The following is a 23,053-nucleotide window of genomic DNA, read 5'->3' as shown; positions in this document are numbered from 1 at the left end:
AGGCCTGTGCCTTTATGCAAGACTTCCTTTTCCTTATTATTGTGAAGAGGCACTAAATCTTCATTTGCATTTTGAGAAACTCCTTAATTTAACCACAAATGTTGGTCTTTCCCTAAAGCCATTATTTACTCTAAGAAATCCACTTTAGGACAGGCCATGATGGCATTTGGCTTCCCAGAGCCCCGTAGCGTGGGCATAGGTACCCTTCTTGTCCCTTGATGGTCTCTCCATCAAGATGAGTCATGCCTCTTTATTCTTACAATTTACTAGTAGATGCCTGCTTGATACTGCTGTTTTACAGTCCCCAGTCACTTAACCACATGACCTCCTACCCAAGTACCTTACATATGTCTTTAAGGATCAAATATTAATTTTAGAGATCATGTAATAATACAAGGAAGAGATGCATTTTTCTTACTAGCCCCATAATTAGACTTCTCTTCAAATAGATGTCAGTACTTCTCATTGTTATGAAGAACACTGTTTCTTTTGAGACAGAGTTTCACTGTTGTTGCCCAGGCTGGAGTGCAAAGGCGTGATCTCAGCTCACTGCAGCCTTCACCCCCTGGGTTCAAGTGATTCTCCTGCCTCAGCCCCCTGAGTAGCTGGGATTCCAGGCATGCACCACCATGTCTGGCTTATTTTGTATTTTTAGCGTTTTTCCATGTTGGTCAGGCTGGTCCCAAACTCCTGACCTCAGGTGATCCACCCACCTCGGCCTCCCAAACTGCTGGGATTATAAGCGTGAGCCACTGTGCCCAGAAAAACACTTTTACCCAATACTTACCCCATATCAGCACTGCATTCTTTTGACCTGTTCATATTAAGAAACTATCCCGTTGCTAAGCTGCATACCATTTAATGACTACTCCTTAGCTACATCAGGACTTGGAGAAAATAGAAAGAAATATTCTAATGATTGCAAAATATTCTAATTAAATTATTATAGAAGATCTACACCCTGGAAGAAGAGAGGTAGCAGTGGTTTTGTTCTTCTGGTTACATATATATGATGTATAGGAGACACTGCTAGACATTTAGATACTTTTCTCCTCAAAGAGTAACTGAAAGTGCATTTCCCTACTGTTTTAGTCTGTTCAGGCTGCTATAACAAAATGCCATAAACTAGGCAGCTTTGTATAAACAACAGAAATTTATTTCTCACAGTCCTGGGGACTGGGAAGTCCAAGACCAAGGCACCAGCAGATTCAGTGTCTGGTGAGAGCCCAGTCCACATACATGATGCCTTCTCACTGTTTCCTCAGATGGTGGAAGAGGCAAACTCCCTTAGGCCTCTTTTATAATGGCACTGATCTCATTCATGAGAGTTCTGCCCTCATAACCTAATTACCTCCCAAAGGCACCACCTCTTAATACTATTTTGTTGGGGATTAGTTTTCAATGTCTAGATTTGGGGAGGGCACAAACATTCAGACCACAGCACCTACCTCTTATGATGACAAAAACCACAGCATAAAGTATGAGCAGTGCTCTGCCTTGCCAGGACACTAAATATTTCCGAGTTTAAAATATTGAGCAGAGAGAAAGAGCAGAAAATTATGAAGAATTCTGGAGTTTCAAATAGGAATACTTCCTGGCAGTATCTGTAGAAAAGCCCAAGGGCTTCTTCCTAGGAAGAACCATACATTTTTCATTGCCATCCCGGTTTCTTTACTTGCTGAGATAGCATTTTTGACAGGTGATTTACTAATTCAATTTGCAGTTTTTTTGTTTTTTTGTTTTTTTTTTTTTGAGACGGAGTTTCACTCTTGTTACTCAGGCTGGAGTGCAATGGCGCGATCTCGGCTCACCGCAACCTCCGCCTCCTGGATTCAGGCAATTCTCCTGCCTCAGCCTCCTGAGTAGCTGGGATTACAGGCACGCGCCACCATGCCCAGCTAATTTTTTGTATTTTTAGTAGAGACGGGGTTTCACCATGTTGACCAGGATAGTCTCGATCTCTTGACCTCATGATCCACCCGCCTCGGCCTCCCAAAGTGCTGGGATTACAGGCGTGAGCCACCACGCCCGGCCAATTTGCAGTTGTTAATTATTTTGGCTTTCTGGGTCAAAGTATGTACTTTGTTTTTTTTAAAAAAAAAAAAATAGAGTGTTTTAAAGCTTAAAGAGCAAAGCCTACAGAATGTTTTGGTACTATTACTGTGTAACTCAGAATCCAAATCTTAATATGAATAGAATTTTTTGTGAAAGTAAGGAAAATGAAAACATTTAAAATGTAGAAGGAAGGCCAGGCACAGTGGCTCACGCCTGTAATCCCAGCTCTTTGGGAGACCAAGATGACAGGATTGCTTGAGCTCAGGAGTTCAAGAGCAGCCTGGGCCACATGGCGAAACCCCATCTCTACAAAAAATATAGAAATTAGCCAGGTGTAGTGGTACACACCTGTAGTCCCAGCTACTCAGGAGGCTGAGGTGGGAGGATCACTTGAGCCTGGGGTTCAAGGCTGCAGTGAGCCATGTTCATGCCACTACACTCCAACCTGGGCAACAAAGTGGAACTCTGTCTCAAAAAATAAAATATAGAAGGAGCCATCAGTAATATTAGTAAATATTTATTGAGCACATACTGAGTGCCAGCTATTATCCTAAGAACTTAACATGTATTCAGCAATTCTAAAAGACAAGATTGTATTATTATCTTCCACTTTAAAGTTGAGGAAACTGAGGCACAGAGAGGTTTAGTAACTTGCCAGGGTCACAAACTAGAAGGAGAGGACTTAAGATTTAAGGCCTGACTCTGTGATTCCAGAGCCCCTCCTCTTACATCATTATATTATATTGCCTCTCTCAGATGTCACATATATGGTCTTGTTTTCCCTTCTTACCTCCTCCCCACACTATACTGAACCACAGTAAATTTCACAACCAAATGCAAATTACATGGTATGGGGAGGACATAAAAAACTCTGCAATGTTACTCAGGCTTGAGATAACAGAACACATGCTGTTCTATTGAGATGACATTTTTTTTTAATCATGATTTTCAAATGTTCAAAAACATTTCCTTTCATCCTCAGCTGGGCATGGTGGCTCATGCCTATAATCCCAGCACTTTGGGAGGTTGAGGTGGGCAGATCATGAGGTCAGGAGGCCGACACACCATCCTGGCCAACATGGTAAAACCCTGTCTCTACTAAAATAAAATAAAAAAATAGCTGGACATGGGGGTGCACACCTGTAGTCCCAGCTACTCAGGAGGCTGAAGCAGGGGAATCTCTTGAACCTAGGAGGCAGAGATTGCAGTAAGCCGAGATTGCGCCACTGCACTCCAGCCTGGTGACAGAGTAAGAGTCAATCTCAAATAAAAAAGCCAGGAATATTGAGCCCTAGATTAGTAGAATTACTCTTCTCTGATTTCTTAATCCTTCAGGTCGATTAGCTCTCCGTGTAAATGGTCTGAAGGATAGACGTGATTGGCATGTATTTGGGCACGCAGAGTCTGTTCCTCACACAGGGCTCTGCAGAGGAGGGCTAGGTTTTGTCCTCCCTGCACTGGGAAGCAGACCATCCTAGCCCTTTCTAAAACAGCATTGGGTCATTAGTCTTATATAGCTGCTCCTGATACATGCTGAAATATTAATCAATTCTATAACTAAACCCCGTGTGCTCATCTGATGGATCATTCCTTTTCTCTCCATAGCTACAATATCAGATTTTACTTCTCAGCCTAATTGTAAACCTCGTCAGGCCACACAAAACGGTGACTTAGCATTCATTCTTAGTTTCCGTAAGCAGAATATCATAGGATCCCTGTGATTTTTCTTTATTATTGATACTTTTTTTGTTACTTAGTATATTGGGCAGGAATCGAAAACAGCTTTGACTTGTAGAATTTTCTGGAATTTTTTTGAGTTGGGTGAACTACACTATAACTCACCTCTGCCTTGTTCAATCATTGTTCCCCCATTGCCTGGCCCATAGAAGGTCCTCGGGTAATACTTGTTGAGTTGAAGAGTTTAAGTTGAATCATTGCAGCATTCATTTGGATCAAGGAAGATGTAGTACTCAGTCAACACATGGCTGTTTTTGAAGTGCTCTCCAGTCATTTCCATCACCTGAGAAGCCCCTTACACTGTAACTTAGGAAGTATGCTAGTACACTACACAGTAGCTCAGAAATTGTTTCCTTTTGAAATTTTATTTATTTCAATAGTTTTGTGGTACAGGTGGTTTTTGGTTACATGGATAAGTCCTTTTATGGAGACTTCTGAGATTTTTAGTGCATCCATCCATTTTAGTGCAGTGTACACTGTACCCAATATGTCGTCTTTTACCCACACTCCCCTCCCAACCTTCCCCATCCCCAAAGTCTATCATACCACTTTTATGCATCCTCACAGCTTAACTCCCATTTAGAAGTGAGAACATACACTATTTAATTTTTTCTTCCTGAGTTATTTCACTTAGAATAATTGCCTCCAGCTCCATCCAAGTTGCTGCAAAACATATTTCGTTCCTTTTTATGGCTGAGTAGTATTCCGTGGTGTTTCTATACCACATTCTCTTTATCCACTCATTGGTTGATGGGCACTTAGGTTGGTTCCATATCTTTGCTATTGTGAATTGTGCTGCCATAAACATGCGTGTTTCTGACTTAGTAGTTGGCTGAAAGAATTAGAGATTCCTGGACCAGGAGCCTGGTGAGCACGGGGCTCACCTCAGAGTTCTCCCTTCCCTGAGCTCCAGCCTGCCCTGTGGCCTCAGACCATGTCTCTCTTAGCAGGAGAGTCTGGATAGGATGGTGTTAATGGAGCACAACAGGCCAGCCACCATCAAAAAAACAACCACAAACACTGGTCCTGCTAATTGTCACTCAGTAGGGGTTCTGACTGGAGTCTAAAGGACAACACGTCATAAACTTAGTACTTAACGTTCCCCCAGAATGACCATCCCGTTTATAAGCTTTTTGGTTAAATGACTGCTGCATGCCAGGAGTGCAGTAGCACCCTCGATGTTGTTGTCATGGTAACGCCTGTGTGTCGTCCGCCCAGTGGGCTGGCTCAGCGTGCGGGACTCTGTCACCATCTTCCCCTGTTACTGCAGTAAACAGGCGAAGGGCTGCTCCTCTACATTATTTTGGGGATGTGCTGTGTGTGATTTTCATTGGGGTGAGTGAGCCTCTCCATTTCTATTGCTCTGAGAATGATCAAAAAATAACATTTTAAATGAAGATGGTGACTGGATTTGATACCTAATGTGTTTCAAAGGACACTTAATTTTTTACCAATATGTGAGGTGTGAAAAGTCAGTAGTTTATTGAAAGAAATAGATAGGATGTTGAAATGACTATTTAAAAGATAGAATCTTTAATACTTGAGCCATTTTAAGATGCAGAATGCTTTCCTGCTTTTTTCCCCCTATGAAAAATTCTCTGAAACCAGAGTGACTCAAGCAGAGCCTGGAAAATACTGGAATCACATGACGGCTAAAAATAAGCACATCATCTCTAGCAGAGACAGTAAGCAGGGCAGAAGTAACTCGGTATGTGAAGGCTCACACTCACTGGACACGCTCAGCAGAGTCAGGCCCTCTGTCCTTGGCAGGGGCAGGCTTCGAGACCCCCAGTCAGCCAAGAGAGGTCCTCAGGTGCTGCTCACTCTGTGCCGCAGCAGCCATGCCCTCGGCAGGCCCCCGACCTGCAGTGCATCTCACTCGGATGCTCTCCCAGGCGCAGAGCCATTTATTTTACACTGTAATGACCCCTAAACAGTGGATTGGGAGGGACACAGGCTGACTCATAGCTCTTGTTACCGCCCATTTTCTCTTAAACCCTCCCCTTGGAATCAATAGCATATGCCATTGATCACAGAGTGTCTTTCTGTTGCTGTTAACATTGCCAAACATAGGTTTTGTGAAATCTCTGGATGTTTGGTGACTGTTCTGTAGGGTGTAGAATAGTGTTTCCTAAACTATAGCATTGCAGGTACTTTACCAAAAACACAAGAAATCTTGTCTTAGGCACTCACTGCTCATACCCGAGGAAATTACTGCAGTAGCCACCTAGCTGGCCTTTCTGCATTTCCCCTCAGCCTTCCTGGCCTGTTCTCAACACAGCAGGCAGAGTGAGCCTTTTGAAAGACAAGCCAGATTGTGTCACTCTGTTCAGGATCTTGCACCAGCTTCCCTTTTCCCTGCGAGGCCCTTTGTGACCTGCCCCTCTACATCTCTGACCTTCTCTCTACCTGCGGTATCCCATTCTTACCCTGCCCCAGCCACCTGACCTGGCTCCCGATCGGGGAGGCAGGGCCTTTGCATCCCCATTCAGCCTTTCCTCTGCCTGGCCTGCTCTGCTCCTGGCTGTCCAGATGGCCACCTTCCTCTCCTTCCTTGGGTCTTGGCTCAGATCTCACACTCACTGTGAGAGGCCTTGAAGAAGGAAGGGATACTCCTACAACTGGCATGTTCCCTGTAGGGATCCTGGAAGTTGTGACTATGGAGTTTGTTACAAGAGCTGTTGGCTTCTGTGAAGAATGAGACTGTTGAGCCAGGGCGACCTCACACAGGAGGGCCTCGCCTCCTGTGTCTGTGTGAGACTGCAGCAGGACTCCCACCAAAAGGGGCACCTGGCGCTGCCCTGCTGGTGCTCGGTGTCCTGACCTCTGTTCTTCTGGGTGGCCTTGGTGTGGGTGTGGCCCATGAAAGTACCATGGACCTGAGTTGAGAAATCGAAACTGGAGGAATGCTCCGTAGTGGATGCTTAGGCATTCCATGAAATTCCTATTTAAAATTGCCACTCGCCCCCACCCCCAGCCCAGCTCTCTTTACCTAACCCTGCTCTGCTTTTCTCCTGTTCATAGCACTTATTTTCTAGTTGATTCTATCACTTACTGATTTATCATGTTATTATCTATTGTCTAGTTCTCCTGTTAGAATGTAAATTCCACAAGGACAGGCATCCTTTATGTTTCATTCATTGTTTGATCTTGACTGCTTGTTAGCTTGCCAGGTACATAATAAGGTTATGGCTCAATAAATATTTACACAAATGAATGAATTAGGATAATTTAGAAGAAGCACAGATGAAGATAGATAGGGAGAGCATGGAATGGAAGGAACCTATGCCTTGGCGCCCATTGGTGGGTTATGAGTTAATCACATTTTTTTGGTTCTAAAAACAAGTTTATTGAAGCTGAGCATATATACATGATGCAGTTGTGCATATCTACATCTTTAAATTATACAATAGTTGTTTACTGTGTAAAAATTGGGTTAATTTACGAAAATTTTGTTTGAATAAAATTGAGTCTTATTTTCTTAGTATTTCAACTGTTTGTTTTTATTTTAGTAGCATCTAGAAATGGGAAATCAATGCACTTTTGCATCATTAGTTGAATCAGGTCTCATTTGCTGAGTAATAATAGTCATGTAAGCTACCATTTATTGAGCACATATTATGTGCCAGGCCCCTTGTGTTAAGTATTTTCCACGTATTAAGTCATGTACCCCTCCCAACTCTGGGAAATTGGTACTGCTCTTCCTTTCTTTTTTTTTTTTTTTTTTTTTTTTGAGATGGGCTCTGTAGCCCAAGCTGAAGTGCAGTGGCAAGATCTTGGCTCACTGCAACCTCCACCTGCCGGGTCCCGATTCAAGCAATTCTCCTGCCTCAGCCTCCTGAGTAGCTGGGATTACAGGCACATACCACCATACCCAGCTAATTTTTGTATATTTGGTAGAGATGGGGTTTCACCACGTTGGCTGCTCTTCCTTTCTTAAATGTAAAGCAAGCAAGGTGGCTGCAAAGCCACACCAGTCAGGAAGTAGCAGAGCTGGGACCCCCCGAAGAAGGCTATCTGGCTGCAGAGCCCCCACTCTTGACCACTGCACTCACTGCCTCCCTAGAGGCAGGTGAAGGATGTCCAATTCCATACCAGGTCTTCATTCCCATGAGATTGTTGTGGCTAATGCCTGCTGTGTGGAGCCGCCCCTGGCTGCTCTTTGAGCCGCCACTGAAAGGGAAGAGCTGCAAACCTTACCACTGGCTCCATTGGTCAGAACAGAAGTCATAAGGGCTGTAAACTGCCAATTTCAGAATTTAAAAACCAGCCTCCTAATTATCTCATGAATCAGAGCAGCCCAGAACCCTGTTAAAGTTGCATTTGGACTGAACTCTGTCCACTGAGGTGCTTGTTTGCCCTCAGCTCACAGCAAATTACAGAATCTACAAAGTGAAAGTATAGAGGCAGGTTTGAAGGAAAGACCAGGTCAATATAACTTGAATCTGCAGTAATCAGAATTCCATAGGGACTGGCAGTCCTGTTACAGTATGAGGGCTGTGGTGTCAGTTCAGTTACCAAAGAAGTCCTCTTCCTGTAGAATTCACTCTCCTCATCAGTCTAGCCCATACCCTTTTCCCAGCAATGACGTTACTTTTTTTTTTGACCAAGCTCATTATCTGTTAAAAAATACCATCTATTTGCCAAGGTGCAGGGGATAAGAAAGTGATATCAGATCCATCCACAATGAATCAATGCAGATGCAGTGTATCTTCTGCCATAGATATTCAGCTCTGGGTTGTTTTTTTTTTTAATTGACTGAGAAGAGCTTGGGGGATGGTTTGGGAGGGGAAAGGCTCTCAAAGTAGCGAAAAATTAGGAATGACCATGACCAGAAGAATGGCAGCCGCCTGCGTGTGTGCGCGCACGCTCATGTTTGTAACGTCTCTGTGGTTCTTGTCGACAGAATTAATGTCATATTTTTAGCTCCTCTGTTTATGATTTTGGCAAAAGGAATAATATGGCAAGTTATGTGAAAAGAATTTCTGAATTCCAGCAGAGTCTTGGCCATGAAAGATAAAGCCAAGTTCAGCGCTTTTACTTGCTTCATCCTTGAATCCATTGGGCCTCATATGCCCTATATGTTGCAGCATTTTCCATAAACACTAAGCAAGCTACTAGTTATTGACATTAGACACAGCAGTGCCCTGGCTTCACTAAGGCAGTGAATCAGACCACTCTGATTTCTTTACAACTGTGGTTAAAATGTCTCAGAATCATATTTATACCCCCAAATCCTAAAGGCATTAATTAAGACACAACTGCTCAAAGGCTAGCATTGTAAATCATGTCCAATGAGCAAATTCAGAGAATTACAGGGACTTGGACAGAATTTATGCTTATTTTCCTCTGTTTCTGAAATTCCTTTTTATTTTGAAAGGTAAAATTAGGGAGGTAGAAAAGCTTGAGGGCAAAATGGTTGCTTGTAAACAGGGCCACCACTAATTATGTTCTCAGGACATCATCAAATGCAGCTTGAAAAAAATTTGAAACGTTTGAATCAGCTGCAAGAAAAAAAATCTATATCTGTCTTATAGCCAAAGTAGGTGCACTCTCTGTAAAAGCCATTATGTAAATGTTTTCCACATAAGCATCATTGAGCCAAGAGACCTGGGAAAGGTACAGAAGTCAAATCACTGATGGAGTGGGGCATTCTGGGAAGCAAAAAGATAGCTATTGAGGACCTCAGTATCTAAAACCAGGATTGGATGCTGTCAGAGACATGTTTGGACCAGTTTACAAGATTGGAATACAGATGGTAGCTCACGTAAAAGTATTCTGTTATTGTTAAGTTTATGACATTGATAACTCTACAGTTTTTTGAGAACAGTCTTGTTATTTGGCCCAGGTAAGGCGGGAAAGAATATCTGGCAGCCCCAGAAACTTTAGAGTGTGGTTGTTAGAAGACAGCAAGACTTAGAAAGCAAATAAACAAAAACGAGTTCTTAACTCTAAAGAGTCATGCTAGATGTGAGGATATTGTCTATTGTTTATTCTGAAAAGGAAAACATGAAATCATTGAATATAATGAGGGCAAAAGGTTTCATTTTTATTTTTATACAACTAGTATTTCTTAATCATGTGACAGCTGTGAGGGGTAAATTACTTCCGTTTCAAATTGTAGCTTGTGATAATTTAATGAGCCCACTTTACATTTATTTGAAAACGAGCTTTTAGTTTAACTGTTAAATATGGGGTTTGGGGGATTTTTTCTTTGCCCTAACCTCAGAAGATACTAAGAGCTTTCCCATGCCTTTCCTGCTGTTTCATTTCTTCACATTTATTCATTTGAAGGTAAAAATGTAGTTAACTAGGCCTGACCTCACATATCCTCTGCATCATTTATTTTCCTCTGTTATCAGTTTTTTTCAAACAATAGAATTTCAATTTTAAATTATTTTAAATATCAAATATTAATGACCTAAGTGACTGGTTATTAAATGTTTAGAATTTGTTTTCCATTTCTTCCTTCACTCAGCCTGCACTGTGTCCCCCAGTTAGTGAGGCTTAAGGGTGGGGCAGAAGGGAAGCGGTGCTTCCATCCCACGTGTGTGTAGGTGGTGGAGCCGCAGAAGATGCCAAGCCTGATTTTCATCGCCTGCATCTCTCTCATCTCAAAGGGATCCAGGAGGTGTAAATGTGTGTGCCAGTGGGCGAGCCCTGGGGCCCTAGGCCACCACCTGACCTTTGCCCGATTCATGACCACAGATGCCATTTTAGGGCTGACGCTGCTTAACCACAGCTTGGTGAGTTAGAGCTACACAGACAGGTTGAAGTTGGGCTCTGTTAACAGCAAGGGATATTTCCTCAAAGGAAGAAAACAAAACAAAACAAAACCTATTTCCCCACGTGACTGTGTGTGGCTGGAACCGGGAGAGCATCAGTAACTGCAGCTGCCGTGCCCTCCCTCCCTCCCTCCCTCCCATGAGCCACACCGAGCGCCTCCCCACGTGTCTCGCTGCTCTCCTGGCCAGTGTCCTATGCTTCTTCATAGTTGCTCTTCTCTCATAACGTGGCTTTGCCCAAGGGTTTGACTTGCCACGACCCCTTCTACATCTTATCAAACATTTCATTTTTTTTCAAGCCCTATTTTATGATATCCTGATAACATAATTAGTGGTAGCCCTATATTATAAGCAGTCAGCTCCTGGCTCTTCCATGACATTTTTCTTTATAAATTGACATCAGACTGGATAAGGCTACATACCAGAACATGAGTGTGTCTGATGATCCTAGCTCAGTTATTGCTACCACTTCGTAGTTGCTGACCTGCCTATGAAAGACTGCCAGGGTGGGTGGGTCATCACATGCTATTTAGGGAGACCTCCTCTGCAAGGCTGTGTCCCTCAGGAGGGGCCAGTGAGCATGGCACGGGCTTGGATGACACAGACCACTCAGAGTTAAGCATTTACCAACTGAATTTATGCTGCCTCTCTTGATTCTGTGTAGGTACAGAACCTAAGTCATTTACAGAAGGTAATCTTGAGAGGAGACCAAGGAGGAGCGCTCTTTATGGAAAACTGATGGTTTTTGTTTGGTTTCCTTCTTGTCTTGCTGGTTCTTTGTGTCTATGACTTTGACATTGGCATCAGCTCTTCAAGCTTCCCCACGTCCTTACCCCGGAGAGATGCTTCTGCTAGGTCTTGTATAATGAATTATAAAAACTATTATTGGGTGTCTCTGGGTCAGGCACTGTGATTGGTGGTGAGAACATAAGGTGGTGACTAAAACAGATAAAACTCTTATGTCCTGGGGTTTACGTTCATGGGAGAAGTAGGCATTAAAGAAATAGCTGTACCATAACAGTTGGTGCATGCCATTAGGAAAGTGCTCAGGGCACTGTGGCCTCACAAAGTGACATCTGAACTGAGGCTGGAAGGATGGTAGACCTGCTCACTCAGAGGAAGTAGGGGACAGGAAGGAGGCAGAGGGAATACAGCCTGAATTGCATGGTGTATTAGTTCTTACACTGCCATAAAGAACTGCCCAAGATTGGATAATTTATAAAGAAAGGAGGTTTAATTGACTCACAGTTTCTCAGGGCTGGGAAGGCCTCAGAAAACTTAAAATAGTGGCTGAGGGGGAAGCAAACACGTCCCTCTTCACATGGCAGCAGGAAGGAGGAAGTGCCAAGCAAAGAGGGAAAAAGCCCCTTATAAAACCATCAGATCTTGGGAGAACTCACTGACTAGCATGAAAACTGCATGGAGGTAACCACCCCCCATGCTTCAGTGACCTGCCACCGGGTCCCTCCCACAACACGTGGGGATTATGGGAACTACAATTGAAGATGAGATGTGGATGGGGACACAGCCAAGCCCCATCACATGGGATGGTCATGGAGTCATAGAATCCTGGCTTATCCCTGAGAATGTTGAAGGTGCCACACCTGGGAATTCTTAGATAACTGTTGCTCATGTGAGACTGAGCTGGAGAACAAAGACTGCATCTTAGGCATTTTTAGGGTCCTCCAGTGCATGGCCCATGGCAGGCAGTTAATAAATATTTGTGTAAGGGGTATTGATCCTAGGTAGTCTTTGCACTACTTTCTGTTAGACTTTCTTTATATTAAAATATGAGGTATTGCCTATAAAAGGATCTGAAAGAACATGGTATTTCCGAAGCTGTCTCCCCAGCTGTTAGGCTGGTGGCTGCCTCGGAGAAGGATCTTTGAGAGATCAGGTATGCTCACGCTGCCGCCCTGCCTGCTCATCCACATTGTTTTCTTTACCCAGTTGGTTTGCCTTTGGGTTAAAGAACTTGGTCAGTGGGACATGGAAGTAGTATTCCAGGATGGTGCCATATGGGCTTCTACAGAGATGAAGAAGGGCCCCTGTAGCCATATACCAGTCACAAATAAAGCAAAACGTCAGCTCTGTAGAACCCTTGGGAAGCTCTTCTGCATAGGTGAGGTTTCCAGGGATCTGCAGATTTACCCTGTGAATATTCAAACTATTTAAATCTTTCCCAATTTATCATTCTCATTTTAAAGTATATTAGACACCTCCCTGTATTTTTAAAGAAGTTTATTTTTTAAAAAATTAACAGAAAGGCATGTATTTTAGAGGCTGTAATGCTGTGAGTGCTTCCAGAGGGTGTGTGTGACTTGCATCTGGAGATAACGACCCCAGGCACCTCAAGACACAAAAAAATTTTTATGGTCTTCCTGTTTGCTACTTTGTAATTAGGATGTTGGTTGAAACTTGTAACTACCATCACATACCTGTCTTTATAACCCTTTGGCTCTTGCTAATCTATTGGTACTAATAAACTGTGAAGTTGGAAATAAACTGTAAGATTGGAAACCACATCACAAAAAGTTTTATTTACATGTTTATATATTTAGTTAAACTTTGCTCTTCAACCAAATACAAGTTCAACTAAGCATTGTGCTACGCACTGGGGTTACAAAGAAGAGTAAGATGTGCTTCTTGCTCTAAATAAGAGTGGGGGTTGGGAGAGAAGGCCAGTGGGAGTGCAGAGAAGGAGCACCTACACCAGACTGAAGGGGTGGTGGAAAACAGCTGCCACTTCCCGGGGACTGTTCAGAGGAAGAGGGAAGGGTGGCCCACAGTAATGGCTTGGAATTCAGAATCCGTGAAGTATATTGCGTGTACATTGGGACTTCTGTTTTGGCCGCAGAGGCCATTCTTGTGTCTGCACATTGTTCTAGGTACTGAGAGTCTGTTGTGAGCTGAGCTCCAGATAGGTGAGGTCTTACCTGAAACCAGTGGTCTTTCTTTTTTCCACTATGTGACATTATTAGTGATGCTGAGTGGATCACTTGCTTAAGGTGCTGACCCTCAGATCTCCTCATTGTAAGGGTGCATTTTCCCCTTTAGAGTAAATTACTTTGTAGAGTAACACATATAAATATTGTTTCCCAAAACCTTCTCACCTAAGGTTTACATGTCCAAGGATGAGCCCTTTCTGAATCAGTTATTAGTTATGGATGTTGCAAAACTGTGATTTATGTTCTAGTTCCAGCATTTCTTTTACATTTACTGGCTGCCAGTGTTCCTTAAAAAGGATTAAAAAGATCTTTATATTCTTTTCTCTTCCTTCTCCCTCTCCCTGTCTTCCAGCCTGTCTCTGTCATTCTAAACTAATAGATTTTTATTTATCCAGTGCATTACAGTAAATGAAGCTATTTGTTGTTCTTTCTGATATTCAGACTGTCCCAAGGGTGACTAGTTGGGAGCCCCTTCATGCTCTTGACATTAATCCTTGAGCACATCCTTGCTTTTTGACACAAGATATCCTAAGCTCAGTCTGAACATTTACTGCCCCATCCCTAGAATCAGCCATTTCTCAAGAAACCCTTTTAGGGCAAAATAACATTTAGAAACCAAGGTCTGGGCATCAGGAGTGCCTGCTGCTATGGAGATGTCATTGCTCTTAGACACATTAGTGGCTAAAGCTAAGAAACATTTTAAAAGAGAAAAAAAAATACATTTGTATTGATATTTCTTCAGGGTATTAGTCAGTTGTAAGGTCTTTTGTTTGTTAGAAATTCGATTAGGGTGATACTTTTGAGTTTATTTAAAAACCTTTCCTCTTAAAAATCTTTAAAAGTCCCTTTGTTTATTTTACTCTTACATCTCCAGAGGGAGAAGAGACAATAGCGTTAACCTCATGTTACTTGAGGAAAAAAAACAGCCCTCACAAAGGTGAGATAAGTTGCCCAAAACAACCATACTTTAACTGTGTGCACTCCTGCTGAACTTATTTGTACTCCTTCTATATGGGAAGGGATCACTGGAGGTACCTCTTATATGTGTAGTAAGCTCCTTTCATATCATTCATTTTCTATATATCTAAAACACATTTTTAATGTTGCCAGTATTTATCATTTATTCTGATTGCTTTCAGGTGCAGCTAAATCAAGTCCAGCAGCTAAACCAGGATCCACACCTTCTCGACCCTCTTCAGCCAAAAGGGCTTCCTCCAGCGGCTCAGCATCCAAATCTGATAAAGATTTAGAAACGCAGGTCATACAACTTAATGAACAGGTAATGCATCAGCCCTGGCCATGCCTCTAGGAGCAGTAGTATGTAAGAGGTAGGGGGCCTAGGATTCCCTATGACTGGGGTAAGGGAGGGAATGTAAGGAAGAATCGGTAGTTTTAAGTAAGAATAAAAAGAATTGTTTGGGAAGACAAAAATCAGTAGCCCATGATGAATAAAAAGTTTTAGTCACAAATCTCAAAGCTGTGCATTACGATGGGGCAGATGGCTCAGCCTTGCTGCAGACTTCAGGCCACCTTCCCCTCCCCTGCTCCTCAGGGCTGTCATGAGCTCCAGGCTAGACCGTAGCCCATCCTGCCCACTTCTGGTCATTCTAGATAGTGCTGCACTAGGGTGAGTCTGTCTCCCTTTCCCTCCCTCCCTTTTTACTTTTGGCTTAAGTGTTAAAGGCTATGTCAGGGTTAGTCTGTCTCCCTCCCCTTCTCTTCTTTTTTCCCTCTGTCCCTCCTACCTTTCTTTCTTCAGCTTTTAGTAGTTGAGCTCATTCTATATGAAAGATATTATGCTTAATGCTGGTAATATACTGGTAAAATAGATACCTTTCCTTCACTACAGATAGCAGTTGTACACAGTAGGTTATTACACAAGCAAAACAAAAAATCTGATACAGTGGCAGAAGTTGGATGCTGCGGGAGCACCAAACCCAGTATTTGGGGGATCTGAAAGGCCACAGTTGTATTTTAAGTAGAAGAACTTTCCTTTTAATCTAATATTCCTCACAATTACAGTAAAGTCTAACTAGCTCCACTGTCTTTGAAATTTTCATTATAAAATCTTAGGTACATTTTCTAATATTAGCTCATCATTCCTAGGATTATATGTAGCTTAAAAGTAATAAAAGCAACGGGTAGTGTAGGGCCCATAGAGGAGAGCCTTTTATCCTGGCTACCCTGCCGCTATGAGAGGAGCCTTTACTCCAGGGCCCCAGGCTGTTCCCAGCCACTCACTGGGCCAGTCGTGGTGATTAATCTTATTCTTGATGAGCCAGCAAGAGTTTAGAAACAGTTTTTATGATAATTGTATATTTGTAATCAAGACTGTAGTTTAATGTAGGCAGTTACTTAACTAGGGTGTTTCTTTACAATTATGATTACTTTATGGAAAAAGGTGTAAAAACTTAAGCCATCCAGCAGGTAGGACTTGGATTTGCAAACTGAAGTGTTCTAATTACCTGCTGATTCTCAGTTTGAGCCTGGTTTCCAATAATGACTTCTTCTCAATTAAAAGGCTATAAGGACAGTCATAATGAGCCTTGAGCCACATGCCTCAGGCTCCAAGCAAATCAGAGTAGACCTAAAGGCAGTGGGTCTATAATGTTGAACCTAAAGTTGGCCCTCCATGTCAGTGGGTGACCACATCTGTGGATTCAAGCAACCAAGTATTGCAAATATTCAAAATAAAAAATAGCAATACAAGCATAAAAAGTAATATAAATTAGAAACAATACAGCATAACAACTATTTATATTGTATTTGGTATTATAAGTAACGTAGAGATAAAGTGTACAGGAGTAGGTCCATAGGTTATATGCAAATACGATGCCATCTTATATCGTCTTACGTCAGGGACTTCAGCATCCATGGGGTTTCGTATCCAAAGGACATCCTGGAATCAATTCCTCTCAGATACCAGGGCCCAACTGTAGAACTCTTTTTCCTTAAGGAACCCAAATATTTTTGGTATCTTTCTTATCTTATGTTTCTTCATGACTCCTCCCTCTCTTTGCCGTCTACCACATCCAGGGTCCCACCGTCTGCAGCCCAAATTATAACCAGGTGGAAACCTCGAGGTTCTCTCTCCCTGACAGCCTGACCCAGACAGCCCCACTTCCTCTCCTTGGGGCTGGCTCTATGCTCTGGTTAGCTCTCCAGATCACACACAGAGCCCCATCCCCAGGGAACTCAGACCTCTAAAATGCCTCCACTAAACCATCCTACCATCCACAATATCACTCAGAGAACCAAGTGAGAAGAGAGAGGAAGGGTCCAGAGCCACCTTCTTGTTATAATCCCTTTATTACTTCCAAAAGGCCTCCCTCCCCATTTCTGTCCCCTGACTCTTTCACACTGAGGAGTGTGCCTGCCCTCAAAAAGAAGACACACCCTGAATTGTGAGTCCTTCAATCAGTATTACTGACCAGTTACTCCAAATTTATATCCGTGGTTAACTGTTGCCATTCCCTCCTTTTTCTGTCCTTGAAGCCAACAGGATGCCTCCCCAAGCCTGGTAGGGGGCCCCACAGGCATCGCGGTGTTGGAACAAAAAACACTCGGGTGAGGAGAGGCTGAGGAGAGACCCTGATGCTGAAGGGTGAAGCGCAGTCATCATGGAGAAAGGGACAAGTGCCATAAACTTGGGGGATTCTCACTTGCTTGCCCTCCTGCCTTTTCTCAGGCAATTTCTCGTAATACACAAAAGAAACACTACTGTGCTAAACCATTTCCTTAATAGAAATGAATCAAAAGACATACAGGAGGAATAGTCATAAAATAATTAGAGACTCTCTCTGGTTAGTGGGTTAGCCAACCAGAAGTGGGTTTCAGTCAGTGGATTAGCCACCTGGAAGTAGGTTGGTCACTGACCGCTGTGCTCAGGGAGCGTGAGTGGGGCGGGGATGGTCAGTTAGCCCAGGCAGAGACTGTGGCCATCACTGAAACGGCAAGGTCTGCAGGAAGCTGCAGTCTGTGGCCACACTGGGAGCAGCTGGGAGAATCATAAGAAGAGAGCTACTTCTCCCTTTCTAAGATCCGTCTCCAGCATCTCCTTCATTGCTTCAGCATCTGCCACAACACAAGAGGGATGAGGCTGGCATTGGTCTTTGTGAGTGGAACTATGACAATGGAATTTTGCTTGCCAATTGACCTTTCATCATATAAGTTAACTAGTGTTGGTTTTTATAAGGGAGTGTTGGTAGTGGCAGCTATTACCTAATGCATGTGGAATATCACTGAAGCCTGATTTGCACTAAAAGCTTGTCTGGAAAAGTCTGAGCTATTTGCTCATTGTGCAGACCAAAGCCTTAGGGAGCCAGACAGATCAGTTTTCATGGGTTGGCTGTGTCCTTGCCTGGTACAGGGGGCTGGGGAGTGGTGGCAGATCTAAACTGCCACAGATCCATCTGCTGGCACCAGTGAAGGGTTGAGATGGATTCTGTGTCCAAACCTGGGGAGGGTTTGTTTTTGCAGGAAAGGATTTCTAGAATAAGAGTTTCTTTTTTCTGGAATTTAAGCTGGTCAGCTTCAGGTTTTTTAACATCTTACAAATGTGCAAACTATAGTATTAATAGAAACGAGTTAAAAGTTAGCAAACTGGTTCTCCAACTGCTTTGCAAGTGGCCACATGGGGGCGTCAGTGAGGGTAACCCTGAGTCTACAGGAGGGGTATGGTTTGCCAGTTGCACAGGAAGAGGATGGACACTGCATGGGCTCAGTGTGTGTTTGAATAAGTCAGTCAGTAATTCCAGTTGGATAAAGCATGCACAAAGGCCCAGAATTATTAGAAGGAGAGAGGAGGAAATTTTGCATTCCAAATGAAATTTTTTGGAATTCTGTTAAAGGTGATTTTTAAGATAATGACAGATTTTACCTAAGAAGGACCATGAAAGACTTAATTTACCACCTGAAGCATATGCCCTACATAAAAATAAATGAACAGAAGGTTTAAATACATGGGGATCCTCAGAGACCAGGAACGGGGTAATAGTTTGGGCCTTAGATTAGCTGCTGCGCCTGTAGGACTATGGTAGACTGAGATTTGAAACCAGATCTAGTCACACCCCCATCAGGGTTTCTTTAGCTCTGGGTGTCAAAGTTCGTGGATCCTCTTGACCACTGCCTCCTCCCTTCACTTGCACTGTTCTGTAGCCACCCTGAGAAGCTGCTCAATCCTGGAAACTCTGTGAACCAAGATCAAGGGGAAGAAAGAAGGAATGAGGGCTACTGTGGTGAGGGCATAGGCCCTCCTTGCCCTCCTGCCTTCCCAGTGATGTACCCAAAGCCCAAACTGGAGAAATCAAGACAGATCAGTTTTCCTTGTGTTGCCAAGCCCCAGTTTCTCACTGGAGAGTGTTTGTCTAATGTGGCCTGGTATCATTTGTAAAAGGGTCCAGAGCTAAGGGCGGCTTTTGGTGCAAGTGATCTAAAGGAAGGAGAGTCCTCGACATAAATCTAAATAGCCGTGGTTACAGCCTTTCTCTTCTGTTTCTCCTTCCTCCTCCCATTCACCATTTCCTGCAGAAGATTACCAAGTGTTTCAGTCTGTTCAGGCCGCTAAAGCAGAGTACCATAGACTGGGTGGCTTATAAACAACAGAAATTTACTTCTCACAATTCTGGAGACTAGGAAGTCCAAGATCAAGGCGCCAGCAGATTCAGTGTCTGATTGAGGCCCTATTCTTCAGAGATGGTGCCTTCTCACTGTCTTCACATGCTCGAAGGATGAATGAACTCGCTTGGGCCTCTTTTATCAGAGCACTCATCCTATTCATAAGGGCTCTTCCCTCATGACAGCCACCTTCCAAAGGCACCACCTCCTAACACCAACACCTTGGGTGTTAGGATTTCAACATACAGATTTTGAGGGGATACACACTTCCAGATCATAGTAACAAGTTAAAAGAAAGATGGATTCCAGCCTATGTTAGCAGGAGGTGAAAGCTCACTCCCAGCCTGCATGGAACTGCACAGCAGAAAGACCACTCTTCCTGGCTAATAAACACTCAGTTGACTGAAGGGAATGACTAGAGTACTGTGGAGAATTGGGTGTTTTGGCCCAGTGTCAAGCTCCAGACAACAGCCCTGTTGTTTTTCTCTCAGACTTACACATCGGTTATTTCTGCACTTTATTTCTCTCTCTCTCTCTCTCTCTCTCTCTCTCTCTCTCTCTCTTTCTCTCTCTCTATCTCTGTGTGTGTGTGTGTGTGTGTGTGTGTGTGTGTGTGTTTTGGGTTTTATTCACGGGAATTGCTGGTCACTTCTTCTACTATATTTTGGGTGTTTTTCTTTCTTTCACTCTCACTCCCTTGCAGGTACATTCACTAAAACTTGCCCTTGAAGGCGTGGAAAAGGAAAGGGATTTCTACTTTGGGAAGTTGAGAGAGATCGAGCTACTCTGCCAAGAACATGGGCAGGAAAATGATGACCTCGTGCAGCGACTAATGGACATCCTGTATGCTTCAGACGATCACGTAAGTGTGAGGAGCATGTGACTCCTGTGTTCTAAAATGACTCTCTTGGTCAAAGCGCAGTGGATCGGCACACCTTAGAATACTTCACTGGGACCTCAATGAGAATTACCACTCAGCTGAGTGCACCTGATAGTCCTAAGAAATAAGCATCATTATCATCATGATCCATTGACCCATGCCTGTGGGACATGCAGTCATAAATTAATCTGGGAAGAGACAGGTCGGGTGGGGAAGGCTTTGACAGAGAAATACACTTATGCAGCCAAACACCAAGTGGTCTGCAGCTCTCTGAGCAAATGAGCAGTGAGAATGTGTATACGGATTCTTCCTTCTTCATGCAGATTCAGAGTGTAGTCAAAGGAAAAAATAATCTAGATGCCTTTCCCATCCCCAGAAGCCCCATAACTGACTGTTTTTATTTCATAGCTGGTTATCTTGGTTACTCATTGCCAGGACAGATCAGAGCTGTGGGACAGCCACATGCACACCTCCTTTATGGGGAGGACCTGCCACCAGAGTTGCTGCTCACAGGCGCTGACGGAGACTCCGGATGTGGCTGTGTCAGAGTGATGTACAGCAGACGTGGGAAACGGGAGGAATGAGAATCTAGGAAGCAAGGAGAAGAAGGGGCAGGAGAATGGCAGAGACTGAGGCAAGGCACCCCAGGTGTGCCAGAGCCAGGAGGGAGAGGCCCGGCAGCCAGAGGCTGGGGTTGGAGCCCAATGGGGCTTCACCTTCCACTGAGCCAAGTTGAGGGACTGGAGTGTCCAGCTTCTCTTATGCCAGGCTGATGCTGGTGGAAGCGTCCCAGTCTCTGAGCTGGAGGCCTGTGATATTCTGAGGGCCTCCAGTGGCGTTTATGTGTTGATATTTCCACAGGACGTAGCAAGCCGTCATCAAGTTTACTTTCTTATTCCAGCTGAATCCCAGGCAAATGTTTGCTCCATTTATGTCTCAAAATCCTAGCAGTGGAATTCTCCTGAACTGTAAGGCACTGTGTCTGCAGTTTGGGAGCTCTCTTTTTTTGATTTCTTCTAGATATTTTGGTTTAAATTATTTCTTGCTTATCAATAGCTCAGAATGTAGATTTTGAAGCCCTGAGAATCCACCTGGTTTCCATGATGGCTTCATAAAATACGGTTCTCAGTATTTTCAGATCTGATGGAAGAAACCAGAGACTGATTTGTAGTGTGTCTGCAGCTGCCACAGTGTCACATATATGATGTCCTGTGTGTACAGAGTGCTTGCCGTCTGTAAGAACTAGATGGACTATGGTTATTCTCTTCACAAGCTTGTCTGAGGCTAAATTAGCTGAGGTCTCCACAGCACCATGAGGCTGAGCGAATGGCACTGCTGTCTGCGATAACGCCTGCTAGTGGGAATAAGGCCGGCATGCAGTATTGAATCTTCTTCCCAGCCCTGCACTTCAAACAGGGGGAAACCCAGAGTCTAACCTCATGCCAGATTTTGTCCTAAGAGGGAGTCCATGTGCAGGAGCACTGTCCGACAGTGAGCTCCAAATGAAATGTTGGAGATGTCTGCTGAATTCCCGGCTAAGGATAGGTGGACAGCCTCAGGCAAGAGCTCTTGCATCCTAGGTGCGATTTCCAGGGGGTCTTCCTAGATGACCGTACTCAGCTTCTGTTCTACCATGCCCAAGTTGTATCTAACTCAGAGGCTAAAAGCATAAGGCCTGTGTTATTAGGAGTATCAGGTACCATGGAGCAGGGAGGAAATGAACTTAGTACCAGTTGGGGAAAGCCTCAAGGTTGACTGTCTACTTGACGGTCTTCAGTTGAACACGCCGTGTGTGTGAAGAAGAAAGTTTCCAAATTTTTACCTGAGTTTTCTCTAAATAACTCCCGTTATCTCATTTTGTTGATTTTCACCTTCAAAAGCCTACTCATGGCCTCTTTTTCTGGGCATTCATCTGATTTTAAATCAGCATTCACGTAAAACTTCAGTTTTCTTCTAGCCAGTTTGTAACTTTTTTAAACCTACTTTGTTGTTGTATCTCTGGCACTGTGGTGACACCATCGAATAGATTTAAGGGAAGGAAGAGAGAGGGAAAGAGACAGAGGCATTGCCCTGTGAGTATATGCTGAGGAGTGCCCAAAATTCAAGAAGAGAATTACTTAAAGTAACTAGGCAGTTGAATCTGGCAGAGAAAACAGCCTTAAAATAAATTACATGTGTGGGTTACCAGAGCAAGATATTCAAATACAGTTGCTGGCTTAATTTTTCTAGTTCCAGGATATTTTTATTGCAACTTTGTGTCTGTAAAACTCCAGAAGAGACACATCAGGCTATACTGTTTTCTACAGAGAGTAAGTCGTTTGATCTGGAATATGCCAGGTGTCCTTGTTTGGAATGTGACACGACCCATTTTTTTAAACCTTGGTTTTTATACAAAAAGAAAAGTGGGCCTGGACACCTTGCTGGGTGCTTTCCATCTTCTGTGCACGCATGACTCTGCTGAGAGGCTCAGGAGCAGCTAGATCCTCTCCTTTCTGCCCCCCAGCACTCCACCTCCCAGAGGTCCAAGAAATCATCCTAGATATCTTAAATCCTCCAAGCATTTTCATTTCTCCCTGAGAATATGGAATCCAGTTTCTCTGGAACCACCGAGAAGCACATAGCCAGTCCTACACTGGGGCAGTGAGCCTTCCTAAAGCTGTACCCTTGCCCACCTTCCCTTGTGTCTGTGGGCTGGAAAAACATTCATTTTGGGAAAAAAAAAAGTGCTTAGTGGTTACAGTGCTACCACACACCACCGCCCCCAGCTCTGGGAATCCTGCTTTTGCCCCACTGTGCTTTCCCCTGACATTGTGTCCAGTTTTCTGGCATCCCCACAGTTGGGTGATGGGTAGATTTGCACCCATGTGCAGGGATGATGTGCATGGCGTCTTGGGGGAAGTGCCAGCACTTGGTTCATGATGCTGTTGGTACAGCTGTGTGTACGGAGCTGAGATGGCACAGATGCCTGGCTGTCTGCCTCTCCCAGAACCCTCCTGGAAAGAGGATGCCAGGTTGTAACACGTGCTGTTCAG

At 43.8% G+C, this 23,053-nt stretch overlaps 1 protein-coding gene across 4 annotated transcripts in view; it reads left to right on the top strand.

The window, feature by feature from the left end:
* Positions 1 to 23,053, top strand: part of MAPRE2 (microtubule associated protein RP/EB family member 2) — a 165,437-nt gene that overhangs the window by 134,612 nt on the left and 7,772 nt on the right. For all 4 annotated transcript variants that reach the window (XM_012447244.2, XM_012447243.2, XM_012447245.2 and 1 more), the window contains 2 exons: positions 14,665 to 14,804; positions 19,845 to 20,003. In XM_012447244.2, the coding sequence (XP_012302667.2) occupies positions 14,665 to 14,804; positions 19,845 to 20,003 (299 nt within the window). The remainder of the gene's footprint in view (positions 1 to 14,664; positions 14,805 to 19,844; positions 20,004 to 23,053) is intronic.

The sequence above is a fragment of the Aotus nancymaae genome, unplaced genomic scaffold (genome assembly GCF_030222135.1).
Source record: "Aotus nancymaae isolate 86718 unplaced genomic scaffold, 86718_ANA_hifiasm-v0.15.2.pri h1tg000020l, whole genome shotgun sequence".
NCBI lineage: Eukaryota > Metazoa > Chordata > Mammalia > Primates > Aotidae > Aotus > Aotus nancymaae.
The sequence above is the reverse complement of the archived record's forward strand: the minus strand, read 5'-3'. Positions and strand labels throughout refer to the sequence as shown.